The sequence below is a fragment of the Falco biarmicus genome, chromosome 1, assembly GCF_023638135.1.
Source record: "Falco biarmicus isolate bFalBia1 chromosome 1, bFalBia1.pri, whole genome shotgun sequence".
Classification (NCBI taxonomy): Eukaryota; Metazoa; Chordata; class Aves; order Falconiformes; family Falconidae; genus Falco; species Falco biarmicus.
The window spans coordinates 10266985-10280104 of record NC_079288.1 but is presented as its reverse complement, the minus strand read 5'-3'; the positions used below and the strand labels follow the sequence as shown (position 1 = coordinate 10280104).

Below are 13120 nucleotides of genomic sequence, written 5' to 3'. Positions count from 1 at the left end.
GGAGCTGTACCAGGACTGTCCTGCCTAGAGCAAATGGAGATGTGGCATGAGAGAGCAGGCTACAAATAAACCTCACATCCAAAATGTGAGGAGGGGAATCTTTCACATCCAGAGAGGCATGCATGACGTGCTCATCCTGCTGGCATCCAAGCACCTAATCTTGCAGTTGTGCTGAGTAAAGGTTGGTTCTGGACAAGGCAAAGAACCCCAGGGAAATGTGCCCTTTGCAAGTGGCTTCATGGGAAACCTCGGCTGTTTTCTCAAATTTTTTTTAAGTCTACAAAATTCTAGCTAGGTTGAACTAGATGATCTTCTGTGGTCCATTCCAGCTTGAACTACCCTCTGATCCTACAATACCTAAGAATTTTCTCTCCTGGCCTTTCTACTATGTAATGGCTACACCCTTTTTCCTTAAAAGGAGCACTGCAAACGAGAAGTACTTCTGCAATGTGAACTGGTGTAACTGGGATGAGAATCTGACCTAGGGAATTGCAAACTCTCAGCTAGACAGAAGGAAAAGGGCACCTCCCCAAACCTGCCGCACGTGGTTTTCCCAGGGACAATTTCCGATCTCAGGGTGTGGTGAGTGAGGCGGGGGAGGACAGATCTCCCAGACAAGTTCCTGCTTCGAGGGGAAAAGGGAGGTTCAGATTTCTGGCTGTTTTTAAGCAGAGACTTGTGAATGAGCCCTCCGTTCCCCTGAGGGAAAAGAAACACATGCCAAACCCTTGTGTGGAGGGTGGAAGGCATGGTTGCAAAAATCCTGCTTTACCTTCCCAGCCTCTGCTCCTTCCCAGCATGACGGATGCAGGAAAGGGGAAGGAAGAGAGAAAACAAGGAGTGGGTAAGCACAGGTCCTCCGTGCGTGTCTAGGTGTCACTCCTAGCACGATTGCAGCAAGATGATCCAAGATGGATCTCATCCCAGGTCTTCCGCTTCAGCCCTTCATGTTTGAGGAGGCTTGAGATGTTCTACGAAGTGTCCTGGCTTCCAGCACAACCTGTTAAGAAAACGGCCACATGGGTGTCAGAGGCTTGCTCACGGGGAATGCAAATCTTTCGCCCTGCTGCTTAGATCTTGAATCATTTGCTGCAGAGGTGGCTATTTTTGCTGATCTGACATCAGGTTCACAGCAGCTTGTCCTACCAACTATTGTGCAATCCCCTTTTGTGAGTAAGAAGCAAACTTTCCATTCCTGATTTAGCTAGCTTTTTAAACTATCCAGGACTAAAATATATGATGGGTGAGACAATGAAGCTCACATTTGGTGCTGATCCCTGTACGGTGCCCTGGAGAACACCCCGTTTCAAAACGTTTCCTATTGACATATGAGATAAAATAAACAGTGCGGTCCTAGGGGACAGCATGCTTCAAGAAATAAGTGTAACCTCATCTTACTGTAATTTATTACATCTCGGAAAGCTTTGAAACTCAAGCATTAAGGATGAGGCTTGAATTTCCAATTCCTTACAAGCTTCTCCCATAGAAATGTTTACTATAAAGTAATTTTATTGTGAAATAATTTTTCTTTTATTCCTACACTTCTCTGTGTTTTGATCCCATGCAACAAAGCAGTCAGTTTTCACATGAGCATTTCTGCTTTTTCCTCGAACCTTCCTTCTGAAGGTGTCAAAGCACATTATACATCAAACATGATCTCATCTCTGACATGGCAAGCGGGTGTAACAATGTTTCTTCCCTTTGCAGGGTGCATGAGGGCAGGGAAGGTACCGTGGCTACTCGAAGTCGCAGCAGTTCAGGCAACCTGGAAACTGAATCCGCATGATTTCATTCATGTGTCCCCTTGTCACCCCCAAGCACAAACGATGTCTGTGCATATGCAACTCCAACACTGAAATATTGAATTCTAAACTGAATGGCTCAGTATTGTTCAGTACTTGAAGTTACGGAGAAAAAAATTGCCCCAGAAAGATGCTAAGATATCCTGCTTTTCAGAGACATGAGGCTCCTGGGGGAGGCCAGACCTGGGTCTGTAAGTCTTGGAGATGTGCCCAAAACCTGCTGCAGTCAGAAAGCAGGGCAGAGAGGGAGGACGCCAGTCTCTGCAGGAAGCAAACGTGTCAAATAATCAAGAAATGAGGATCGTTTGGCTTGTTTGTGGATGCTGGTAGGGACATGTGACAGAACAAACAGCTGCTGGATGTCGATTGTGTGTCTTCCCCTTGTAGAAGTTCATTCTGCCCAGCAATGTCCAAAGCAGACTGGCGGTGTAGGTGTATATCACCCAGTATGGAAACCAGCTTTCCAATACAGGTCACCAGTCCTAAGACCTCTACATTAGAAAGGAATGGAGCCTTTTTTTCCTAAATCCTCCACATTGTTTTAAAAATCTCAAGCACTGTCTTATTTACCTGCTCAGGTTCCAGCTCTGGAAACACCCATGGGGACATGCTTTGCCTTAAGCACATGCATGCCCTAGTAGCAGCGGTATCATTAGACTTCTGCTTAAAGGTAGAGAAGCAATTTTAGGATTAGGGAACAGCTGAGTTTCTATTTCAAATAAAAGTATTTTATGAAAGATGTTTCTTTCTGCTCTTTTCAGTCTCCCGGGGAAGATGAAAACATCATCTTTCCCTGTATGGGTTAAAGATGTTGAGTAGATTTGGGGAATTCCTTCCTAACACTGGCCTGGATAAAAATCATTGTGTGATAAAAATAATAACTCAATGCTATAACTCTGACACGCTCCATGTGGCCTCTACAGGGTCCTCAAAGATTTTCCATGGAAATAATTTCCTGAAAGAAACAAAACTCTTCAAACAGCCTGTCTCTAGAATAATGTTTTCTGTGTGATATTTATATTTTTCTTGTAAAAGATGCTGTATGCCTAAAAATAGAAGTTTTGTGACTGAAGCCTGAAGCAGTATGATATGGAGGTGCTGACCTGGAGCGTGAGGGTGTTGAGGTGTGGATGCTGCACCATCCCGAGGCCTCAGCTGCCCCCAGGGGTGACTGTAACCAGTGCATGATGCGCTCCTTGCGTGCATGTTTTTTCCAAAGGCAGCAAATACTCATCAGGCTGCTCTGCTGTAAAGCCCTGGCAAATGCCAGCTGATTATCTCGTGGAGACCTGATGGCTGAGAAGGCGAAATTGTAAACCCCGGGAGATGTGGCACACTGGATGCCTGTATTTAAGCAACCCAAAGGCTGCGCGGTGTTGGCCTTGCTCTGCTGCCTACGGCTGCTCGGGGCGGCTCGCTGTGCAGCTCAGCCGCCCCGGCCCCGGGAGTGGCAGGCCTTGCAAAGCGAAAAACAGCTGGGGAGTAACCAGTTCAGCCTTTCGGCTTTCATCTACCTGCGTTTGCGAGTCAACACCCTTATTTTTGGTGAAACAGGATGTACGAGACCTCCCACTGAAATGGTAATTAAGAGGGAGACTTTCATATAAATCCAAGTGCCAGGAGTTGCGCATGAACTGATTTGTGTGCAGAGATGAGCAGAGATGACCGAATGATTCCCAGTTCTGTGCCAGGAGCCTAGCTCTCCACGGTTTGCTTTATTGTCTCCTTTTTTGAACCAAGCAACCTGTCCAAAAAGGCTAAGCTGTATTGAAATGGCAGGCACTGCTTTGAAACACTTCCATTTGTGCAGGTAGACCATAGAAAATCCCGCTTCCTAAGCACAGGAGGAATGGGAGACATCATTACTCCTGGCCCCAGGCACTGCCTGACACCCCCTGCCCTTCCCGGGATCCCCCGCTGCTGCTTCGCCCTGTGCCAGGCTTGATGCTCCTTCCTGCTGCCTCTCCCTGCTCCTCACCTCCCTCGTGGTCTTGTTCAGAAGGATCTGACACAAATTCCTCCCACCAAAATAGCTAGTTCCTGAGCCACTGGCATTTCGTCTGGGTGGGGAAACGAAACCCGCAGCTCCTGTGAGGGGAACCATTGATGCTTTTAGCTACCTGCTGGCACGCAGGGCTGGAGGGAGCCATGGTTGTGGCAAGAGGTTGTGCCCATTCCCCAGAGGCTGAGCACACCATGTGCGATCCCTGAGAAGCTCCAACCCAGCAAGCGAAACACAGGAAAGATTTTGAAAAAAAAAACCAACCAAAAAAACAGGGAAGGCCATCACGCCGTTGAAGCTCTCCATCTTGAAATCCCCCAAACCCACCTGGCACTGGGTTTCTGTGTGAGCCCACGAGACTCTCAGAGACATTGCAAATGGCCTTCCCCATGCTGCTGTCTCCCACCTGCCCACCCCATTACAGAAAGTTTACAGCAAATGGGTGAGAGCTCCAAAAAGCCTCGGGATTATGTTTAAGGAAGGGGAAAAAAACCACACATGGGAACATGCGCTGGGGGGGCTGCAGAGCCAGCGCGGGGAAGCTGGGCCAGATCCAGGGGCTGGGAGCCTGCGTCAGACATGCAGTAAGGGTTGGGTGTTTTATTTTTAATAGTCTGGGTAATTAGCCCCGGGAGCAATTACTGAGGGCTGCGGCAGAGTTCCTAGAGCTTAAAAGTTTGGAAATCGGGTCCAGGTGCTTTTCTGCTGGACTGCCATCCCGGCCTGGGCCTGGAAACCAGCGCGGGCCGCCTCCGCCGGCGCTGCTGAGGTGAGCGTGAGGCGACCCGCGCCCGCAGCGCGCCGGGGCCTGGCGGGAGGGCACTGCCCGCCTCCAGCGCCCCGCCGACCGGCCTCCCCCGTTATCTCTCCTCTCAGTGGAAGCCGGCCTGGCTGCCCGGGCCTTAAAAACCCTTTATCGACGCAAAACGCCGGGACGCCGCGGAGTGTGGGGAGGAGCGCGGGTGGGTGAGGGGGAAGCGCGCGCCCGCCCCGCGCTGCAGCACCGCGCGCACCACCCGCTGCAGCACCGAGGACGCGCCGCGCCCCGCGCCAGGCGTGCTGCAGCGCGGGGCGGAGCCCGCCCCGACAGGCGTGGCCAACCCCCAATGAAAGGAGGGCTGTGGGACGACGGGCGGGATCATCCCACCAATGAGCGCTGGGGAGGCGGGGCGAAGCGGGGAGGCTGGGTTTGGAGGGTAGCGTGTGGAGGTTGCTATGGCCATGGCTGGAGAGCGGCCGCGTCGCGCGCCAATGGGACAGCGCGCAGCGGCAGACGGACGTGGCCGTCGCCCAATGGGCCGGCGGCGGTCGGCGGCGGCGGGGGCGGGGCCTGCAGCGGCGGCGGCGAGCGGGGGGCGGAGGGCTCGGTGTGGCGCTAAAGGAGCGCGGCGGGCGGGGGGCGGAGCGGCACGAGTGCTGAGGAGCCGGGCGGGCGGTGCGAGCTCCGGGGCACGGCGGCGGCCGGGCGCTACACAGGTGAGACGGCGGGGCCCGGCCCAGCGGTCCCGTCTCCCCGCGGCGGGCTGGGCCGGGCCGGGGGGGTTCGTCGGGGGCGCACGGCCGGGCCCGCCCGCGGAGGGGGTGGGGCGGGGGCGGCGGGCCCGGCACACAAAGACCCCTTGTGTGGGCCGCGCCGCCCGTCCCGCCCGCCCGCGCCGCCGCATCCCCCTCCCGCTCCACCCCCCCCCCCCCTCCGCCGCATCGCCGCTGCTCCCGGCTGCATCGCTGAGGGGAAGGTGGCCATTTTCTGCCTTTCCCGCAGCCTCCGGGCGGGCGGGGCGGCGGCTGGGTGGGGGGCGCGGGTCTGGGGCCGGGCCGCGCCGGGGAGGGGGCCGCTCCCGGGCCCGGCGGCCCCGGCAGCCTCCTTTGTCCTTTGGGGCGGCGGCGGGGCCTGCGGGCCTGTGAGGGGGCTCCCGCCGCGGCACGGCGGCGAGCATCAGCCTTTGGCGCCCGGGGGCGGTGCGGCTTCTGCGGCTCCTTGGGCTGCCTCTGTCCTTGAAAATGCCCGGGCTGCACTGAGGGGTGCCGCTCCCCGTCCCCGCCGGGGTACCTCCACCCCCCTTTTGTTTAGAGGAGCAGAGCATGTGTAGGGTTTTTTTGGGTTGTGGGTGTCTTTTTTTATTTTATTTATTTTTTTTTTAGCACCAGTCTTTTGGGAGTACTGGATTCCTGCATGATAAATGTGCTCATTTGTGTATTTAATTTGAATGCCATTGTTAACAGAGGAGCCCTGGGTAGGGTAAGCTGGAGCTTGCTTTGCTTCTGCAGAGGGTCTTTTGTGACGGGCTCTGTGGAATTCAAAGCAAAATGGAAAAATGACCCTGAAACTGCCTGCAATCCCTCTGTGTAAGGTGTGTTCCTCAGGACCTGGTATAAAGTCAGTCCATGCGTTCATTTCAGTCTTCCACCTTGAATGCCACTGGGGAACAGCAATGATTAATTTTGTGTTAAAAGTTTTATTTGACCTCTAGATTTCACTACATCTTAGTGTGCAGAACTGAGACAGACCTTATCATAAATGCGTTCAGCTATTGCACCTGGCAGGGAGCTTTCAGACCCTGACACCGGGATGCATTCGCACGCGAGGGCAGCAATGGTGCTTCAGGCCTTTGTTGGAGCTTCAGCAATAGTCTAGCACAGTGGAGACAAACAGCTTTCTGAATTGGGGTTGGAGGCTCGGATGTTAAATTTTTGGGCTTCTTGAGCCAAATGTAGCATTCCTTGAATAAGAGCTTCATTTTCCTGGCTGAGGAGTCCAGCTATCACTTACAGTGTCCCCTCAACGATTCCCTCTTTCTCCATTGATTTTTTTTTTTTTTTTCTCTAAGAGGTTCTTCTAAAATACTTTAAATGTTGAGTCATTGCCTCTTGATTTGAATTAAGCTGGTACTAAACGGTCTGCTCCTCAAACCTCTGAAGGTTCAATGACTTCATACTTACTTCACATTAAAGTTGGACAATGTAACAAATGTCCATGCCGTAGATGGAGACACAACTATTGTATTTAATTACATGTTCTTCTGAGGATGGGTGTGTTGCAGAACTTCCATCAGGGTGCATACCATGGTATGAAAGATGACAAATGCGGTTTGCGAAACATTGCTTGCTTTTTGAAGCTAACCTTTGGGTTACCTGCTGGAAAAGGCTATCATTAGCTAATGTAACATTCTTCAGCAGAGAAGATCTAGTGTGTGGAAAAAACCCCAAGTTATTTAATGACCCCAAGTACTACGTGTCAGGCTTGACCTTGTTGCTCCTTGGGCAGTTACAGATGAAACTGCTAGCTCCAGGAATCCTGGATGTGAAAGTGGTATTAACTAAAGGTGCAGTGGTGTCTCTTAGATAGAGGCAGATAGGTAAAGTGAGTGTTCAGGAGCTCTTGTCAGTCAGTAGTTTTTTCTTGCCCTTTCAAATTGCCCATGAAGCTGTTGGAAAATCTAACGTTGGTCCTTGCTGTGTCTCGAGCCTCAAGGTAAACTTGAGATCTGGAGACATTTTTTTGGAATATGGTAATCTCTGTGCTCACAACTGAGAACAGAAGGAGGTTGTAGAAATACAGTGTCTTATGTTTTTCAGGAAGAATGTGAGCAAGGTTTAGCTAGCTTAATGGCTTGCAGAAACTCCAAGTGTCTGAAGTTCATGTCTGTAGTTGAAAATCCACATTTTTAAAACATATTCTCGCTGCCTTCTGGTTACCGTAGTTGGCTATCCACTGAACTTTTTTTAATGTATTTTTTTCCATCTATACTTTTTTTTACTGTTCAATTGAAGCAGAGTTTACTGGCAAGCTTTTTTAATTTGCTTTTCATCCTTATTTAAGTCTTCCTTATTTAAACATAGAAGACAAATTATGTTTTTTCTGCTTGTAGATGTCACATCTCTGTGCAGTAGCTCTCCCTGGTTGGTGTGCAGTTCGAACCAGTTTATACCAAGTTTCCTGTGCAGGGTCTGGGACTATGCTTGACAGATCACTTCAGCTTTTGTATGGTGGTTGGTGGGTTCAGGGAGCTGCTGTGTGAATAGGGACTCTTAGTTGTATAGCAACTTCTTTAGACTGTGAAAGAAATTAACGATGCTTCTTGATCAGATGCAGGTATTAGTAATGGATCACTTGCTTGATGCGGCGTAGCTCCATTCCTCTTATCAATAAGAATATGGTATGTAATGTACTTTTTGCTTTTTTTTGCTCCCCAATTTACAGGGTAACTGATAGTGGACACCTTGACTTCCTACAATGGCACAGAGATCCGGGCAGGAAGATCCGGAGAGATACCTCTTTGTGGATAGGGCTGTAATCTACAACCCTGCCACCCAGGCTGACTGGACTGCTAAAAAGTTGGTGTGGATTCCTTCAGAGCGCCATGGTTTTGAGGCAGCCAGCATCAAGGAGGAAAAAGGGGATGAAGTGTTGGTTGAACTGGCAGAGAATGGAAAGAAAGCACTAGTCAATAAAGATGATATTCAGAAGATGAATCCTCCCAAGTTCTCTAAAGTGGAAGACATGGCAGAATTAACCTGTTTAAATGAAGCCTCTGTATTGCATAATTTAAAGGATCGGTATTACTCTGGGCTCATCTATGTAAGTACTAATTATTAGATTCATTACGGGTGCTAATTCAGTTGAACTTAACCTGATTCCCATTCCTTTACCTATTGGAAATGGAGGAAGTGGGTCTTGTCTCTGATTCTGATAGCCTAAATATTTTGTGTCTGTACCACTTAGATTAGTCCAGGGTCTTTTTCCATGCTGTGTACAGGTCAAGAACTCTGTTGTCATAAAACAAATAATAAAAAATTCTCCTATGGAAATAATTCTGCAAGCATCTTTCAAAAATAGAATGTTAAATGGCAACTCTGGGTGCTTAGCTCATGCCACTTGTTGGAGTACTTGCCTCAGACATGCTTAACTGATACAGTGAATAGTATCAAATGGCTTGTTTGAGCTGACGAGAGATTACAAAACCGAACTTCGCTGAATTACTGTTGTTTAATTGCTCATGTGAATAAGCATATATCTTGTTTTAACTTGCTGCGTATTAAAGATAATAAGAGTCTGTGCTAAGCTCTTATTTAAAAGCTGAAGTTAGACAGAGTGCTAGGAATGCAAAATGTCTTTTTGGAATCTAATATCAACTTAGTGGGCCAGGAAAGAATGTGTTCAAGTGCTTAAAATAAACCAATAAGATAAAGCTTTCTTTTTTCAGTGGTTTTGAAGCGCTAGTTGGAACATCTGGCTTATCACCATCTTTCTATAGAGTTAGGAATCACAACACCATTGATGGGGCTTTTGACCCCTTTTTTCCTTGAACAATGTTAAATGAGCGTCTGTGCTGTACAGTTAAGAGTAGCTCCTTGTCTCTTGGCAAAGTGATTGCATAGTGACTTGTTGAGTCAGAGTATCATTAAGAGCTACAAGTAGACTTTCTATCTTAAAAGAAACTGGAACATCTGCTTAAACGCTTGGCTCATTTTGATAAACACTTGTTCTAAACCTTAAATCCATTTTAATTTATTTCCGCTAGTTAGTTGGCTCATTTCCCCGTCCTCCTAGATATTAATGGGGTGCCTTTTTTGCTTGGCCCTTGGTAATATTTGGACTTACTAAAAATTGTATGCAACTTCAATGTATTCTTTATATTTGTGCTTCTTTGTTAGTTTTCTCTGTGGGTTTTTGGATTTTACTTTGTAAAGGCCTTGCACCAAGACCCTTTCAGCAGAGCTCAGTGCAAAATACTTCTGGAATGCTTCCTGCAAGTTTAGAAGTAAACTAATTGGATAATTAGTAGGGACTGGATTGAAAATGAAAAGTAAACAAATTGATAGGTCAAAAGTTTTCAGTATATGTACCAATCATATTGCTAGTTGTTATGAAATTCATTACAACTATTATAACTGTAATTCTTTATGAAGGTTAAAAGCTGAAGGCCTTAAATGTCAGAGCAAGCTCTAGTCCAGGGACTCCGTACAGTAAACATGGCCACAAATGCTTCTGGAGGATGCTGTTGAGAACCTGTCACTCTTCTATATACACAGATGATAGAGTACTGTGTTAATTTAGATGACTGACAAATTGGGGAAAAAAACCCTCCCTTTTGAAAGACTGGCTTATTGTATGTGTGGAGTTTAAGTGGTATCCTATAGGGAAATTACTTTTTTTTTCCTTCCCCTGCCACTTCCCAAAATGGTGCTTTCTTCTTTTGCTCTTTAACTGTTGAGAGAGACTCTAAAACTTGGTTCCTTGGCATTGAGATACTGCTGTCACATAGGAGGGTTGCTGCATCAGTAAATTACTGATGACTTTCCCTGCCCCCAGGCTGGAAGAAGTTGGTTGGGATCAAGAAGCTGATGGATTTGTTGGCCTTAACTGGAGGCCTGACTTACAGGAACATTGCTGGAGGATGCTGCTGTTACTAAGAATAATGTTTCTATACAGCTGTAATAATGGCTTCTTGTTTGAAGTTAAAATTCAGTTTGTTTATTGAAAGGGGGGGCTTAGAAGCAGTTGTGAGTACTGTTAGAGGCTGAATAATGACAAAGATCAATAGGCCATAGAGAGAAACTTCTTCGAGAACTTGAGCTAGTGAGCTTTTTAGTGTGGTTCCAGTAGGGATCTCCATTAGGGATCCCTAAACTTCCTGCGTGTGCTACTGTCGCTGCTGCTGCCTGCACAGCCCAGAGCAATTGCCATTGCCTGCATGTCCTGCTGATGTTCCCTTGGTGTAAGGAAAAGAGCCAAAGTTAACTGAGCTGATGAAGTGAATTGTGGTGGTTTGGCCATTACGAGAGTTGGTTAAAAGCATGCTTTGATTTCCAGACAGTACTTCCATTATAATCAAACTGAAATCTTATTGATGTTGAGCTTAAGTAGTTAAGATGGAGATGGACAATCTGGTTTTGATACCTTGAATTCATGTTAGGCACCATGTTACCTCTCTAGGAAGCAGAAGATCAAAGAGGGGTCAACTGAAGTAGATACTTGTTTCCTTTCACTCCCGAGAAAGGAAACAAATGACTTGAGGGATTTGGCCAGTGAGTCTAGTCATCTGCCTATAACCTACCTCTCAGTGATGACACTGCTGGAGGAACGGGGGGGGGGGCTGACTAAAGCTAGCTGGTGCCAGTCAGCATGACCTGGGCAGTGATGCTCATTTCATCAAGAGTTTCATGTAACATCTAAGTAGGGATGGCGAGGAGTTTCAGGAACTTCTAGCATTTCTAATGTCTGCCAAGTGGCATGATCTTGGGCTCTGGAGTTGCGTTATTACTGTGCTGTGGGAGATGAACACAAATGGAGAATGTGGAAGACCAGTAGCCTGTAAAAGCATGATGTCCATGCTTGGTCCTGTCTCTATTTCTGGCCTGTTCATGATGGCACAAAAGATGGAAGGTAGCAGGACTTGTATAAGAATTCTGGGAAGAATGGTTGGAGTATAAACCATAGTGATCCTGGTTTGGCTTTGGAGATGCAATAACTTCATTTCTTGCCCCATTTTTAACATCATCTATTCCATTTCTTGCCACAAGGTTTATTTTGAGTGTAACTGAAGAATATGTTAAATATCTTTCCTAGAGAAGCTGTACTGCCTTTAGAAATTCCTTTGAAGTATATATTATATGTAAATATATATATTCACCCCTGAGGATGGGTAAATCTGTTGTTACAACTTCTTGCACTTGGGCTTTTCTCCTTAACTAGTTGATGACTAAACACGAATCTGCAGAATCTGAGTCCCTGAGATGATCTGTGCTTGTGTTTGAGGCTTGTTTTATATTAAGTGCAAGTCTTGGCTCTGTGAAGGTACGGCCATCTACAGTGGTTCTTCCCCACCCCATTACTCCTACCTTTGATAGGAATTTTCACTCCTCCTTGTGTTTCATAGCTGAATCTTTCCAAATTTTGTGCTTTTTTAGGGATATCAGCATTTCTTATGGCAGGGATGTATCCATCTGAGTCACTAATACTCTAAATTGGTCTCTCATGTCTTTCTATGCTGGCAGATTCTCATGGGTTTTGGTGTCCATAAATGCTCGTGCACTGTCAATTCTTCAGCTTCATGTAAAACTTTACTGTTGTGCCTGCTCTGCTTTAGAGTGTCCAGCTTTAACACTAGCTTCAGCATGTGTTAAGTAACATCCTTCATAGCTGTAGATCAGAAACTGGAGGTAGCTCATTGCAAGGGTACCCGGGAGGAATACCCAAAGGCTTAGGAGGTCCTTTGAAGATTTGGAATAAACATTATTGTGCTCAGACTGGTTTTGTGGTGGTTCTTGAATATCTTTATACCACGATGAACTAAGTTCCAAATACCTTTCTGGGGGCATTGTTTTAAGAAAGGAGTCTAGTTGTCAGAGGTTTTGGGTCGCTAAGATCTGCAGCTTGAGTGAGGAAACCTCTTTTACAAGACCTGCATGTAAAATACCACTGTGAAGGCTTCTAAATACCAGCCCTAGATTTTGGTTTCTGCTTAAGTCATGCCATCAAAATATGATTTCATGAGGGTATAATTGTGAATCAGCAACATCCACTGGAAAAATGTGAATGTTAAGGGTCCATTGGCCTTGAATGCTTCTAAGTTCAAGACTGCTGTTGCCTTAGTGCTTTGTGACAAGCTGTGATAGGCAAGAATGCTGCTCCAGTAATTCTCCTTGACACTGCTTTACAGGGTTCAGACTTTCTCTTGAACCAGCTTCCAAACTTTTCGTGGTCCAATATGGCATTTGAATGGAGGAAACTACTACCTTTGGTTTTTAAACTGCTGTGCTGTAAGCTGTTAAGGTTCAGGAGTGGTTTTGTTCATGGCTCGGAGGTTTGTGGTCTGTCCGAGCTGTAGCTGTCTCCCTCAGTTGGGAGTCCCTGGGGGGAAAAATGGGAGACAGTTGAAATGGATCTCTGCTTTTGGTGGCAAGTGGCAGGGTAGATGATAAACAAGGAGGATTTAGTCTGAAAATAAAGTGCTAGGGGGACAAATCCTCTGCTTGACAATATGGTGGGGAGAAATACTTAGGTGCTGTGGTGGAGAGCTATGAATAAGGTCTGAAAGCTGCAAAGGAGTTTCTGATTTAGGAAGAGGCATTTTCTCTATCTTGATCTCTCTGTACTTCAGTATCAACAGTGTATTATCTTCAGTGTCTCTTCAGAAACATTATATATAGACATGACAGTTGTGTTCAAAATCAGGCTTCTACTCAAAGTCTACTACCCACTTTGACTGATGTAGGTGATCTGAAGAAAAGAACTGTGTCAAATTACAAGTATTTAACTTGGTTTTTACCATGTAATTTTCTCTGCAATTGGAAGAGAGTGGCTAGAAAAGTC

The 13120-nt window shown here is 46.9% G+C and overlaps 1 protein-coding gene across 2 annotated transcripts in view; it reads left to right on the top strand.

Annotated features, from left to right (window-relative positions):
• The first annotated feature begins 5166 nt into the window (after positions 1–5166).
• The window catches only part of MYH10 (myosin heavy chain 10), a 100411-nt gene continuing 92457 nt past the window's right edge, over positions 5167–13120 (top strand). For both annotated transcript variants that reach the window (XM_056343506.1, XM_056343587.1), the window contains exons 1-2: positions 5167–5280; positions 8006–8383. In XM_056343506.1, the coding sequence (XP_056199481.1) occupies positions 8039–8383 (345 nt within the window). In that variant the 5' untranslated portion in view covers positions 5167–5280; positions 8006–8038. The remainder of the gene's footprint in view (positions 5281–8005; positions 8384–13120) is intronic.